Source organism: Lipomyces japonicus (genome assembly GCF_038497905.1).
Source record: "Lipomyces japonicus strain CBS 7319 unplaced genomic scaffold V1514scaffold_28, whole genome shotgun sequence".
Taxonomy (NCBI): Eukaryota; Fungi; Ascomycota; class Lipomycetes; order Lipomycetales; family Lipomycetaceae; genus Lipomyces; species Lipomyces japonicus.
The window spans coordinates 1-14,587 of record NW_027117840.1 but is presented as its reverse complement, the minus strand read 5'-3'; the positions used below and the strand labels follow the sequence as shown (position 1 = coordinate 14,587).

Sequence of the window (14,587 nt, the reverse complement as noted above, 5' to 3'; positions counted from 1 at the left end):
TCCCGGGAGTAACTAGTAAAGCGATCAAAGTTAGGGGCGTTTTGAACATGATGCCGTCAAGGGATTTGCAGCGAGAGATGGCGACTATTATTATTAATATCCTTTATTTTAAGCAAACATGCAAATATTTCCAGCTATGGCCTGCTGTGGCCTGCTGTGGGAGATGGCGAAGTAGGTGAGGCCAAAGGCAAAATCCTTGACGGCGATGTCGAGGACGATTTTTGGTAAAGTCATGCCTTGACTTTTGTGAACCGTGATTGTGCATGCCGATTTTAAGGTGAACTGAATACGACTGCAGCCGACGGTGCCCTTCTTTAACCTGTGACGGACGGGGAAGACAGGCACATACGAAGGAAGGGAGGCGATATTAAGGAAGGTCCCCTGGTAGCCGTCGAATTCGACGACGACGGACAGCATATCTTCAACCAGATCGGCATCAGACGGCCATGTAATATCACGAATAGTACCGAGAAAACCGTTGACCAAACTGTTCTCGGTCCAGAGGTTTTTAGTGAGCGTGACCCTGGCACCAAGGGCAAGTTAGAGTTTGGGAGCGAGATTGTCGGCGTCATCGATGGATGCATCGCGAGCACCTCTGCCACCGTGCAGGGCGTCGATAAGGCGCACAGGACTGCCAAGCTTTGTGAGAGAAGCGGTGTTCCACTCGCCGACATTTAAGTTTGACGCATAAACGTGTAGAGCGTTGTCGAAAGAAGCGAGCTCATTAGCGCTCAAGTTGTAACAGACGCGATTGTGAGTAATCTCCAACTGTCGATATGAAGGTCAGACACGCGTAACTTGGCAAGGACTTCACGGAAGGCGTCATTGTTGGAGCCGGACTGACGCGCGATTTGGGTCAAGCGACGGCCTGGGAGAATAACAGATAGAGACGGCGACCAGCGACGTTCCACTCATTTGTTGATCTGGAAGTGAACAAAGACGGGCCACGGACGGGGGCAAGCTGATAGAAATCACCGCACAACAAAATGTTCACCCCGCCGAACTCTTTATCTCTATTCTCCGGGAAGATATGGCGCAAGCGCGAGTCGACTGGGGCGAAAATGTCTCGCGAGACGATAAATTTCTCGTCGATAACCAAATAGCGCACGCCGAAATATCTGGGCTACAGAGCATCTAAGGTCGCCGGAGAGAAATATCCGAGGTTACCCTTGACAGATTGCAAAGCGTGTAGCCGCGAATAGTGAAGGCAGCGACGCTGGTAGACCCGCATCTCAGAAGCGATCATCGGCCATGGCAGTCAGCGTCTCCAAGAGTCGCATGATGACGAATGTTTTGCCAATATCACCAAAAACAATATACACCATTAACACTCAGTTCTTGTAAAGCTAATCTAGGAACCACCCGCCGACCCAGACGCGTCGCTGGCCTGTAAAGTTAACAAACCAGCACAACCAAAAAAACATAGACACGAGCCTCAACGAGCAAGCACGTCGCGCGACAATAGAATGACGTATACGCTTGTTAGGCGGCGGCATACTTGCACACAAGTTAGCATCAACGGCTGCAGAGTATGTAGATAGCATGCACAAACAAACAAACGCGACACACCCGGTCGTGCACGTGATCACAACCCCAAGACAGGAAACCCACGTGATCAGCAAGAAGAGTGATTTTTAAATCGTGTCTCCTCATGCAAAACGAATTTAAAAAAAAATTTAAAAATAGTAGAGTATAGTTAAAGATTGGGGCTACAAAGTTATGAACTTTTTTATTTTGATGTTGATTTTCCCAAATCACGAGCTGGAGTAAGGGCCGGTGGGAGCCCAAACACAGATAGAAAAGGCCACAGTGGACCAAATAAAATGTAAAAGGAATGAAAAGATTTGTCGAGAAGAGCTCTACAATAATATGCCAATAAGTTTTAAATGCGATGGTTTGATTTAAGCAGAGAAAATAAATAAGAGTTTTCCTAACGGTATGCGGCTCAAAAACTTGATGTTTCTAAGTTTCATCAGTCCGATTATGGCTCTCTCCATAATCATTATATATATATGTAATTGTAAATAATCAAATTCTCTAAGTTATTCGTATAAGTTACTCGTAAAGTTTCATTCGTCAAATAGTAATCGTATTTGACTAGTTATATGACTATGAATATGAATATGTATTCGCCTTAAGAAAAAAGTCAGCCAAATTTACATTCAACATGTGGTTTTATTGTAAGAAGAACTGTGATATTTTGTTTTGTATACTGTGGATATGGGTTTTTGCCTTCATGAATGATTTCCCCATTTCATAACCCAAATGGCCACGGCTTTCAGGACACCATAACTGAATAGTTTCATTTATGTGTACTTTAAATAAGGAATAATAATAATATCGCATATATCATGTCCAATCCTACCAGCAAAAATTCGTTCTTACCTCTCTCTCTATACAGAAACCACCGTGTAAAGAATTCTGTCACCTTTAGTTGCTTTCGTTATGTATACTTACCAAATATATAAATAGGGAATACGAGCACCACGTTGTGTATACGTTATTATACATGCCCTAAACACAGCAGTTGTACACGCCGCGTGCCCCTGTTCAAACATATTTAACATCACAGAGTACATATAATGTACGATGGCGTTGTCAGCGTTGGTTTCTTTTGCACTCGGAGTAGTTTCATGTGCTTTAGTTTTGCACGGTATATCATTTACAGCAGAGTTTGTATTCTAATTGCAGTGTTTTTTTCATTCATTATAACCTATGATTAGTACTAGTAGGTCGAATGAACTCAAGGTGGATGTTGACGTTTCAGATAGCGACGAAGATGAGGAATTTTCTCAGTCCATGACAGAGTACAAGATGGTATGTGTCATTTGCCTTAACTTATCATTGCAATACTTTTACTTACGGTTGTAGATTCTTGTTGTTAGAACTGATCTTGGAATGACTAAAGGTAAAGCCGCAGCACAATGCTGCCATGCCGCTGTGGGCTGCTACAGGAAAGTTGCGCACAAAAACAACCCAAGTTTGCTTCAGTGGCTACGATTTGGACAGCCTAAGATTACTGTTCAAACTAAAACGGAAGACTCATTGCTTTTACTACAGGCTCAAGCCGAAAGTCTTAACATCACATCATGTCTGATTCATGATGCTGGCCGAACGCAGATTGCTGCCAATTCTGCTACAGTCCTAGGACTTGGGCCAGCGCCAAAACCTTTATTAGATCAGATAACCGGAAATCTTAAATTATACTAGATACGCATTCATATGCCCATAATTTGTACCATATACACTCTTTACTATTTATTTACTATACTATTATCTGTATGAAAGTACTGTTTGACTAAAGATTTTTAAAGATCATGGTCAACCTTTAACCCAAGGTCAAGATCTCCAATAAACTTCCTGTCCTGCAATTCAACTGGTAAATAATCTTGATTTACTTGTCCGCCTAAATAATCTGGGTTATATTTATACATCTGACCGTGACCAAGATGTTTCATCAGGGTGGTGGGTGCATTGCGTAGATGAAGCGGAATATTCGACGTTGCTGCAACTGCGTTTTCTTTTAAAACTTTCGCTGCAGCATTATAGGCCCTATATACCTTAACAGATTTTGGTGCATTCGCTAGCTTTATCGCACAATGAGCGAGAGTCACATTGGCCTCCGGCATACCAATCTTTTCTGCAGCTGTGTAAGTTGCAACTGCAAACGGCAGGCAGCTGTCATCTGCAAGACCAATGTCTTCCGATGCAATTCGTATCATTCTCCTAGCAACATATAATGGTGATTCTCCGGCTTCAAGCATACGTGCTAAATAAAACAAAGCTGCATCTGCATCCGATCCTCTTACCGACTTATGAAAAGCCGATATAGTATCATAATGTGAATCACCCAATCGATCGTACAATAAGTGTGTTCGCTGCAATGACACTTTAATACTTTCCATAGTATCTACACCAGATTCAAGTACTAGCTCAAGTAGATTAATTGCTACTCTGCCGTCGCCGTCCGACAAACCTGCAAGGTACCGAAGACATTCGTCATTTAAATTTTGCGATATACGTCGCAATATAGTAAATACCTCATCTAGAAGAAGTTTCTGTAAAACAAAAACTCGGCATCTTGATAACAGTGCCGCGTTGACCTTAAATGATGGATTTTCTGTAGTTGCCCCTATTAAAATTATTTCACCTTTCTCCACACTATGCAGGAAAATGTCCTGCTGAGCTTTGTTAAACCTATGAATTTCATCCAAAAAAAGAATTGTTTTTTTTCCAGTTAAGCGTAAAAAATTTCGAGATTCTTGAAATATCCTTTTGCAGTCATTAACTGAAGCAGACGTTGCCGACAATTCATCAAAGTGAGATTTTGTTTTCTGTGCGATCAAACGCGCTAATGTTGTTTTACCAACTCCAGAAGGTCCCCACAAAATCATTGATGGACACATCTCTTCTGAAATTAAAACAGTAAGAAAAAGTAATATAACAGTTACAACATCATGAAACTTACTCTCCATAAATTTTCGAAGTATACCATCTTCTTTTGACAACAAATGTTTCTGCCCTACGAAATCGTCCAAAGTTTTTGGCCGCGCTTGTTCAGCCAATGGAGGTTCAGGCTCTTTAATTTTTCTTCTTTTTGATATCTGATTGCTTCCATTCTGTGGCTCCACAGTAAAATTGTGGGCATTCACATCAATAATCGGGTTTCTTTTGGATTCAAATAGTGGAGCAATTTGAAAATTACTATTTATTTTCGTAGATAGTCCAGCTGCGTCAAAGTTGTTTGAATTCACATCTGCAACCTTACATTTATTATCAATGTGTTGATTTATTTCATCGTATGATACTCTTTGACTGCATAGAGGGCATTCGACGAAGTCTGACGCCATTTTCAGAACCTAAAAAAAAAAAAAAATACGATAAATAAAAAGGGTTTATAGCCCAATTTAATTATAACCGAAGATTAAATTGGCCAAATCCAAAGTCTTCATATCGAATAATAATCATCTAGTATACATAAAATTAATTCAAAGGAGATAAATATGGATGCAATATCAGGTAGTCATTAGGTCACGTGATTATTATATGTAGTTTAAATTCTGTGTTATGCCATAACTCTAAAAACAGTATGAATTCTGTGTTTGGCTGCTTGGGGCGTTGAGCTTTGTTGCACGCCTATAGTCTTTCACTAGAAACAAATTCTGTTTGCTCAGATAGCTATATTCGTTAAGCACTTTTCTTTTGTTCGAAATGCGATTAGATGTCAAAGTAAGATAAATTGCCACTTTAATTTATTTTGATTAAAGAATTTTTTTTTTTGGTTTACACAAGTTAACGTTTTCTTGTTACAGCGTCAACTACTTGCTAGATCCGACAGGGTTAAGGGAATAGATTTCCATCCAACTGAGCCATGGGTTAGTCAATTAATTTGTATTAAATTTTTGTATCAAATACTTACAGGAGATACAGATTTTGGCTACATTGTATAGCGGTAAGCAGAATTTTGCATTTGGCTTATAAGCTGACCTAACTTGGCTACAGGAAATGTTCACATTTGGTCATACGAAACGTTATCTATCGTGAAAACTTTTGATGTCACTGAAGTTCCCGTTAGAGCTGGCCGGTTTATTGCTCGCAAAAATTGGTTTGTCGTGGGAAGTGATGATTTTCAAATTCGTGTGTATAACTACAATACGTCGGAAAAGGTAGCTCAATTTGAAGCCCATCCTGATTATATACGTGCTATTGCTGTTCATCCTACTCAGAGTTTTTTGTTGACAGCGAGTGATGACATGACAATTAAGCTATGGAACTGGGATAAAGATTGGAGATGTATTCAAGTATTTGAGGGACATAATCATTATGTAATGTCATTAGCTTTTAATCCCAAGGATACGAACACATTTGCATCGGCATGTCTTGACAGGACTGTGAAAATTTGGTCCCTTGGGTCTTCAACACCAAACTTCACTATGGATGCTCATGAAATCAAAGGTGTTAACTTTGTTGATTACTATCCTTTGGCCGATAAGCCCTATATTATTACAACATCGGATGATAGAACGATCAAAATTTGGGATTATCAGACTAAAAGCTGCATTGCCACGCTTGAGGGCCATAATTCAAATGTATCGTTTGCAGTATTTCATCCTGAACTTCCTATCATCATTTCTGGTTCAGAAGATGCAACTGTTAAGATTTGGAATGCTAATACGTATAAATTGGAACAAACCCTAAACTATGGGCTTGAAAGGGCTTGGTGTGTAGGATATAGAAAGGGTAACAATGCGATCGCTGTTGGCTTTGATGAGGGCACGATCGTAATGAAAATGGGAAGAGAAGAACCAGCTATTTCCATGGACTCCAGTGGTAAAGTTGTATGGACTAAACATTCTGAAGTTCAAAGTAGTGTTATAAAGGGTGGCGAAAGTTTGAAAGATGGGGAAATCATATCTTTGCCACAAAAGGATCTTGGTTCTGTTGAGATCTATCCCACTCAGCTTATTCATTCTGCGAACGGAAGGTTTGTTGCTGTATGTGGTGATGGTGAATATATTATTTTTACTGCGTTAGCATGGCGCAATAAATCGTTTGGCCCTGGTCTTCAGTTCGTTTGGGCTCAAGATAGTAGTACATATGCGATTTTGGAAAGCTCAACTTTGATCAAGGTTTACAAGAATTTTAAAGAACTGTCACCTGGCCACATTCAGTTTTCATATAATGCCGAAGGTATTTTTGGGGGAACTCTTCTTGGTGTCAAGGGCAGTGATTGGGTTGGTTTATACGACTGGGAAAGTGGCGTCTTAGTTCGACGAATTGATGTAATCCCAAATGAAATTTACTGGTCAGATACAGGCGAATTTGTCACATTAGCGTGTGATGATTCTTTTTATGTTTTAAAGTTTTCTAGGAATGCCTATATTTCTGCAGTTCAGGAAGGTCAAATTGATGATGATGAAGGCGTGGAAGAAGCTTTTGAAGTAGTTACTGATATAAATGAAAAGTAAGTTGCCATTTTATTTCTGGTTTTTTTTTTTTTTTCAGGCTGACAATTTAGTGTTCGTGCCGGCAAATGGGTTGGTGATTGCTTTATTTATACAACGTCGACCAACAGATTAAACTATCTTGTAGGTGAACAGACTTATACGGTTAGCCATTTTGATCAACCAATGTACCTCCTTGGATACATTCCTAGAGATAGTCGAGTTTACTTGGCAGATAAAGATTCTAATGTGATTTCATATGCTGTATCTCTTTCTGTTTTAGAATATCAGACTGTAGTTCTTCGTGGTGACATGGAACAAGCATCTTTATTGTTGGAACAGATTCCTTTAATTGAAAAGCCCCGGATTGCAAGGTTTTTAGAAGTCCAGGGATATAAAGAATTGGCATTAGAAGTCACAACGGATAATGATCACAAGTTCGATCTTGCGCTTTCCCTTGGAGATCTTAACGCTGCTGAGCAGATTGCCAAGAAAGATTTGTCTGATCATAAATTGAAGGTATTAGGAGATGCTGCATTGACAGCATGGAATGTACAACTTGCAGAGGCTTGTTTTACTGCAGTTTCTGATTATGGCTCACTTTTGCTCATATATACTAGTACCAACAATGAAAAAGGTCTTCAAAAGTTGGCTAAAGATGCCCTGAGCTCTGGTATTAATAATGTTGCATTTGCTGCTCTCTGGGCTATTGGAAGTACTCCAGAGCTTGTTCAAATACTCGAGAAAACAAATAGATTACCTGAAGCTGCAATCTTTTCGGCGACCTATGTAGGGGAGGTGGGTCCAGAAGAAAGTCTTGACGCACCAGATGATAAGGAAACAACTGATAATACAGAATATAATAATACGGCAAATGCAGAATCAGAAGTGGAATCAGTATAGCTGATTTTATTTTGTAGAGTTTTATGTTCATATATGTTATTGATCTAAATTATTCAAGTTGTTGCGAATGTTTAAGATTTATCTAAATTGAAAACTTAATCAAATCTAATTACATGACGAGCATGTTTTTATGTCTCGGCCTTGCTACAATAATATGATTTGGTTTAATCGTACTACAATTGATCTATTTTGAAAATAATAGACTTTTGTGCTACAAATGAAAATTACATAATTTATCTATGTAGTTAACTAACTAGTTGTTAAACACCGCAATATGACTAAACGTTTCTAAATTTGAAAAGTGGCTTTTATTCACAAAGGGTCTTCGTTTTCAATCCATTTATTAGCCGCTGCTGCTAAATTCGTTATAGAATCCAATCAAAGTCGTCGCTTGTCGCCCATAAAATTTATTTTCCACCGTATTCCTATGATCTTGCTTCGGTTTGAGCTTTTTACTTTTTGTTTCTTTTCATTCGTAAAAGGATGTGTTTAAGTTTCTATCGATGATTCGTATAAGCTTTGTTCTGATAGAATCTGCCTGCCTTGTAAGTAGTAAGTAGAATTCGTTGCTATGAATTATAATTTTATTATTTTGATTTTATTTATAAAGATTACAAGAAAGGTGAACAGTTTGAATTAATGGGATTGGTTATATCGTGGCATTTTGTATTAATTTTTGACCAAACAAATTCCTGAACAAATTCAATTCGACATCGTAAACTTTATTTGCAGATTTAGAGTGGCGTCCCGTGGCCTATCAGCTGAACGATGCAGATGTGGTTGACCCAACAATCTTAGAATCGGACTGGACTAAATTGGAAGTCATTTGTGATGATGTGAATACTCGTTTTGCGTGTTTATTTTGAGGCGATAGCTGAAACTACCCAGAGGCATCAAGGTTTTTAGCCGCATGCTGTTAGAAAAACTCTTATTTAATTTATCTGCTCAAATGAAAGCCTTGAATTTAAAATTTATTGGTATATTATTGTAGAGCTCTTCTCGGCAAATCTTTTTATCCATCTTATATTTTGTTTGGTCCACTGTGGCATTTTCTATGTTGTGTAGAAATTCTGTGTTTGGGCTCCCGCCGGCCCTTACTCCAGCTCGTAATTTGGGAAAAACCAATATCAAAAAAAAAGTTCATAACTTTGTAGCCCCAATCTTTAGCTATACTTAATATTTTTAAATTTTTTTTAAATTTGTTTTGCATGAGGAGATACAGTTTGAAAATCAATCGTCTTGCTGATCACGTTTCCTGCTTTGGGGTCAGGGTTACGTATACATGATATTTTCCACTTGTTGCGTCCCGAACCTTAAATGTTACTTTATATAAATATAGCTCGCGGTCGCCTCTCGCTGAGAAAGTCTTTCCTTTTTTTGGTTGAGGTTGTTAAATTGCAGTTACTTTATATATCTTGTTTATTTGGGGATTTATATTTGTATTGTGTTCTAGTTGTACATTATGTGTTAATCTTGGTATATATTTGATTGTTGTTCAGAGTACAGTAAACCCTCGCTATAGTAAGATATATCTGGTAGAAGAAATATTTGCTTCTTATATCGAGTTCTTACTATAGGAAGTTACCCAACAGTATATGCAGTTTTGTATTTATGCATTAAATTTAACAAAGTGTATTAGTTATGACAAAAAAGCTTCTTAAGTCATACTGGCTCATTTTACAGCGTCTCATAAATTCCGCAAACTGCTTCAATGATTACAGAGCACTTTTGGAATCTTTCTGTTGTTCACCAAACAACTGCAAAATTTCGTAGACTTCATGAGCCATTTTACTTGAAATCAAGGTTTATCCTCCATTTCCTCACCAGACTCTTCACTTTCAGGCTCAAATTGAGCGAGAATAAAAGCTTCTATATCCTCAGGAGGTTCTTCAGAAGTCTCACCCACCGAGTTGAGAAATGAATGTATATCCATAATATTCTCAATATGCGAGCTGACGCATAACTCAGATAATACCCTTTCAAGATCTTATTATTATTATTATTATTCCTTATTTTAAGTACACATAAAACTATTCAATTATGGTGTACTGTGTGGTTGGTACATCAATCTTGAAACCAGCTGTGCCCATTTGGGTAATGAGATGGGGAAACCTTCCATGAAGGCGAAAACAAATACCCACAGTAGACAAAACAAAATATTACAATCCTTCTTATGATAAAACCACAAGTTGAATGTTGATTTGGCTGACCTTTCTCTTAATAATTTTCATCTCCTCTTCTTTCGCTTCTTCTTCCTCCTCTTCTTCCTTCTCTTCTCATTCCTGTTTTTCAGTCTCCATCTCCTGCTCCCACAACTCTCCAAATCCTACTTTATTATTGTGTAGATGCTGTATCCACATTTTTTGACTTTCCTCATGAGAGGTAGATTCTCCTTTTTTAATTCGCCATGACTTGGAGCCTAGATGTGTATTAAAAATTAACTTTGCCGTTGCCTTAAGGCATTGATTGGTCCAAAGTAGGTGTTTGATAGTCGGTGGTTCTGTAAAATTGGTCTCAGCAAATACATTGTTTCGTGCTTCTGCAAGCAGAGGGCACTCCAGTAAAATGTGCTGAGGATTCTGTTCACCTTCACCACACCAGCACGTAGCAGAAAGTGGTGGTTCTTGCGGAATTCTGCATATATAACTATTAAAATAACCATGGCCAGTTCTCAGTTGGACTATAATACTTGTGATCCGTCTCTTAGAGTCACGGAAAATTGGCTCTAATTTGGTGTGAGGTGTTCCCAAGTAAGTCTCTGTTGATTGGAATCTTTGTTTCCAATCACCCATAAGCATTTTGTAGCACTGAGCTTCCAAATACTTGAACGATTTGTATATACTTCTTGTTTGCACTTTGGCTGCTTCTTTCGCTATAGCATCAGCTCTATCATTGCCCACAATATCTGCATGTGCTGGGATCCAAACAACTTGAATTGTGTCTACCAGAGACATTATTGAAGCTATATTTGTCATAATTTCATTATGCAAAGCTTGTTCATAGACTCCATTGACAGTATTCAATCTTTGTATGGTAGACTGGCTGTCTGTATAAATAAATATTTCGGTAATGTCATTAGTTTGGCACCATTGTTTTACCCATGAACAAGCCTTGGTCAGTCCAAACAACTCTGCATCCCATGCTTCTATTTCTTTGACTAATGCATAGGCCTTGGATGCAATCTCTTGTCCCATGTTGTAAACAGTAAAGCTGCATCCAGTGTAGCCAGTGTCTGGGTATTTAAACCCATCAGTATATATATGTAGTGACCTAAAATTATAGTGAGTATCTGCATTATGTTGCTTGACTATTTCATCTCTATCTCCATTTGGAATATATATGTAGAAATCACAGAAGTATTCCAAGGAGCATATAGTTGAGAATCATAGTGTTTACAACTAACTATCTTGTGGTTGAATTAACTGTCGAATACTTGCCAATATGTTGTCTATTTGAGTCTCATATTTAAAAACCTGGTTTTGATTCTTCATACCATGGACAATGCTTGGAAGAAGGTTCTCTGACTGATTCATCACCTGGGGGCAGATTTAAGCATCTAGTTCTCACTGGATGACTGGAATGCATAGTTAGTATTTTTACAGCATATTTTCTCACCTTATTTTGAAGCCTGACAGTCACTGGTGGAATGGCGGCTTCTGATTGCATTGCAGCAATAGGTGTAGTTTTGAAAGCTCCCAAGATTTGTCTGAGTGCTTTGTTTTGCACTTGCTGGAGCTTTTTGGTCAACTCCACTTGACCATGAAACCAGACCTCTGCTCCAAAATCAATAATGGAGGCAACACAACTAAGGTACAACTGTCTCATTGCTGTGAAGGATAATCCATATTGAGTGTTACCAAGTCCCAGCAGTGCTTGAAAAGCATGTAAGCCAGCAGCAGCTTTTGACTGAACATGAAGTTTGAACTGTAGTTTTCTGTCCAATATAATACTAAGCCATCTGAGGCTTTCCTTTGGCTGAATGATAGTGCCACTTGGCAATTGTATTGGCTTATTTTCTGGGTTTTGCTTTCCATTGAAGTGAATAAGTTCACTTTTGGCATCATCAAATTTCACCCCATTCTGTTCACCCCACTTGGTGGCTGTCATCATGGCTTCAGTTAATTCTCTGATGTTTCAGGACTCATCTTTTCCAACTGCAACCAGTGCTACATCATCAATATATCTTGGACAGATAATGCCTTTGTGGGTCTGTTCCAATATATCAAACAATGGTTTGACATACATGAGAAATAATATAGAGGAAACTGGTGATCCTTGAGGAATTATTGTCTCAATAAGCTTCATTTCTTCTCTGTGTCCATCAAAAGTGAGACCCAACAGTCTTTCACTAAGAAGGTTGTGCACCTAATTTATGACTGCATCAGGTGCTCTGTGCTGCTTTAAAGTGACTATCAAGCTATCTTTAGATACAGTATCAAATGCACCTTTTACATCTATAAATAAAACACTGGTTAGTAGTTTTGCTGCTCTGACAGCTTGCGCTTCATGAGTTAATACTAATGCAGCATCAGCAGCTGATCTTTGTGGTCTTCCTCCCATTTGAAAATCATGTAATAGGCTCCTTTTTTCACCCAAATAGGCTAGTCTTCTTGCCATAATTTTTTCTGAAACCTTACCAGGGGCAATTGAGGAGAGATATTGGCCTATATGCTTTGGGGTGTGAGTAATCTGATTTATTGGGCTTGCGTAATACCACTCCTGTTGCCATTCTCCATATCTTGGGGTTATCCACTGTGAATAAGTGTGCGGTAAAGCCAAAAGAAGATGTTTGGAACTGCCTTGAATGCTGCTTGTACAACAAGAAATGGAATTTGATCTGGACCTGGAGCTTTTTTGGGATCAGACTGCATGATGGCAGTGTTATTTCTTCCATGGTAAGCTCTGGCCACTATTTGGTACGATTGGCTTGCTGTCTGAATTGCTGGTGGTGGAGGAAACATAGCTTGCCGATAAATATTTGCCTTTTCCTCAAATGTATTCCCTACCTGTCCTTCAAAGTGTAGCATTGGCGTGGGCTCTATTTTAAATGATTTTGTATACTTGAATGCTTTAAAAATATCTTTGCCTTTTGCATTGTCAAGAAAATTCTGCCATGACAATGTTTTTGCAGTTTGAATAACATGAAAATAGCAATTTCTTTCGTTTCTGACAGCTCTCCACATGTGATCAGGCGGTGGCCACCCGAAGTGAGGGGGTAAAAATTACAACCGAAGGAGAAGGTTTCGAAAAAGGGTTGGATAAGTGTCTCATCAGACACTTCCAGAGGGAGGTTTTCATATATTATCGTGTCCGTCATGCGAGCACGTAAAGGAGGCCTCGTAGGCGGGGTCTACTGCCACCTGCAGGTGGTGAGGATGCTGCTGCCTGGGAGTATGTCATGGGTCTAGCCAAGAGCCCTCCATTTGCATCCATCGGAGACATGCGCCCTGAAGGGCGCACCGCTGTCGCGGAAGGAGGTGCACGCCATTCTGAAACAATCATTTACGACAATATTCCGGCAGAATTATCGGCCGAATCCATTGCCAACTCTTTCTCGGAATTCAAAATTCCAGTTCAATTTTACGTTTGCCCTGACTCGAATCGCAATGTAGTCATGGAACTTCAATCTGCGGACGATGTCCGTACCGTTCTCGCGACCCCTCTCGCTGTCGAGTCGCTCAACCGTTCGCTGACAGCTTGTCGGCTGGCCATTACGGCTGAGATGGCCCGTCTCCAAGTCCTCCTGCGAGACGTCCCACTCTTTCTCACTCCTGAGGTCGCTCTGGCTACTTTCGGCCTTTCCGTCGCTCCCTTCGGGGAAATCGTCGAATTACAGCGTGATATTAATCCTCGCTACCCTCTCGTTCACAACGGCAAATACCGTCTCGTTGTCAGGCTTGCTGATGTCCGCAAGCCTATGCCTCACGCCTTGACGATCACACATAAAGGCGTTCTCACGACCATTCCGGTTCGCTTTGATCCCAAGACCAACATCGGGGGCTTCTATTTCAGCCACTCCCCGCTACATGCTCGTCAGAACTGTACCGTTGCGCCTCAGTACTCTCATTGTGCGTCTCGGCGACACCACTCAAAACGGTGCCCCAGTCGGCCTCGCACATCGAGTCCTTCACCAACCCCAGGTGAGACATCAACAGCCGAAAGTGCTGCTCGCACCACCTCAACATCATCGGCCCACCGTCATTGGCGACTCTCCAACGCCGACCGAGGGTTGCTCTGCAACATCAGAACCGGGAACCCCACTTGACCAGACCGCACTTCCTTCGGTCACACTCCCCACTGCGCGGGACCCTTCCCCGGTGAAGATCCCTCGCCCCACGCGAAAGCTTCCAGTGCAACTTCCTCCTGACACGACTCCTGCTACATCCGCTCGCAGTCCGACTCGGGGCCGCTCTACCGTTTCCAAACGCCAAGCGTCTCGGACTCCGCCACCTGGCCCACCGCCTGCATCAGCCTCGCCTTGCCGTCGGGCCTCGGCCAGTCCTCATAAGCTAGTCGCATCAACGCGACATTACCACCTGTGCTCGATCCTCCCGGTGAAGAACCGAATCAACGCGCAACTATCTAATGAGTCTTGTCTTTCAAGGCTCTAATGTCCAGAAGCTGGCGGTCGCCTGGACGAGCGGGAGATTGGTTCTTGTTTTTTCAACGTTCTGTTTCTCATGTTTTTTGTGTTTCTGAAACCTTCACATTTTCACCCGAGCTTCGTTCATACGTGTACG

General features: G+C 40.5%; 5 protein-coding genes across 5 annotated transcripts; 3 read left to right on the top strand and 2 right to left on the bottom strand.

Moving 5' to 3' along the window:
- Positions 1 to 108: 108 nt before the first annotated feature.
- V1514DRAFT_343552 (uncharacterized protein) lies at positions 109 to 417 on the bottom strand (the record flags this gene model as incomplete). Its single annotated transcript, XM_066929147.1, has 1 exon — positions 109 to 417. The coding sequence occupies one exon, from the start codon at positions 415 to 417 to the stop codon at positions 109 to 111; it is 309 nt and encodes a 102-aa protein (XP_066782464.1).
- Positions 418 to 2,589: 2,172 nt separating this feature from the next.
- On the top strand, positions 2,590 to 3,210 carry V1514DRAFT_343551 (peptidyl-tRNA hydrolase; the record flags this gene model as incomplete). Its single annotated transcript, XM_066929146.1, has 3 exons — positions 2,590 to 2,672; positions 2,724 to 2,817; positions 2,872 to 3,210. 3 exons carry the CDS (start codon positions 2,590 to 2,592, stop codon positions 3,208 to 3,210), a joined length of 516 nt encoding a protein of 171 aa, XP_066782463.1.
- Positions 3,211 to 3,232: 22 nt separating this feature from the next.
- Positions 3,233 to 4,984, bottom strand: V1514DRAFT_333282 (DNA polymerase III, clamp loader complex, gamma/delta/delta subunit). Its single transcript, XM_066928012.1, has 2 exons — positions 4,469 to 4,984; positions 3,233 to 4,411 (listed from the first exon to the last, which is right to left on the bottom strand). Exons 1-2 carry the CDS (start codon positions 4,848 to 4,850, stop codon positions 3,309 to 3,311), a joined length of 1,485 nt encoding a protein of 494 aa, XP_066782462.1. The 5' UTR covers positions 4,851 to 4,984; the 3' UTR covers positions 3,233 to 3,308.
- Positions 4,985 to 5,211: 227 nt separating this feature from the next.
- Positions 5,212 to 7,847, top strand: V1514DRAFT_320859 (coatomer WD associated region-domain-containing protein; the record flags this gene model as incomplete). Its single annotated transcript, XM_066926027.1, has 5 exons — positions 5,212 to 5,229; positions 5,313 to 5,375; positions 5,431 to 5,452; positions 5,503 to 6,964; positions 7,019 to 7,847. The coding sequence occupies 5 exons, from the start codon at positions 5,212 to 5,214 to the stop codon at positions 7,845 to 7,847; spliced, it is 2,394 nt and encodes a 797-aa protein (XP_066782461.1).
- A 5,398-nt stretch (positions 7,848 to 13,245) lies between these two features.
- Positions 13,246 to 14,112, top strand: V1514DRAFT_368500 (uncharacterized protein; the record flags this gene model as incomplete). The annotated part of the gene is made up of 1 exon (XM_066929906.1): positions 13,246 to 14,112. One exon carries the CDS (start codon positions 13,246 to 13,248, stop codon positions 14,110 to 14,112), a length of 867 nt encoding a protein of 288 aa, XP_066782460.1.
- Between the last annotated feature and the right edge of the window lie 475 nt (positions 14,113 to 14,587).

Excerpts from the sequence above, each read along its gene's own strand:
- V1514DRAFT_333282 (XM_066928012.1), bottom strand. The coding sequence starts at position 4,850 with ATGGCGTCAGACTTCGTCGAATGCCCTCTATGCAGTCAAAGAGTATCA. Across the intron at positions 4,412-4,468 it reads ACTTCGAAAATTTATGGAGA|AAGAGATGTGTCCATCAATG; the intron begins GTAAGTTTCATG and ends TTTTAATTTCAG.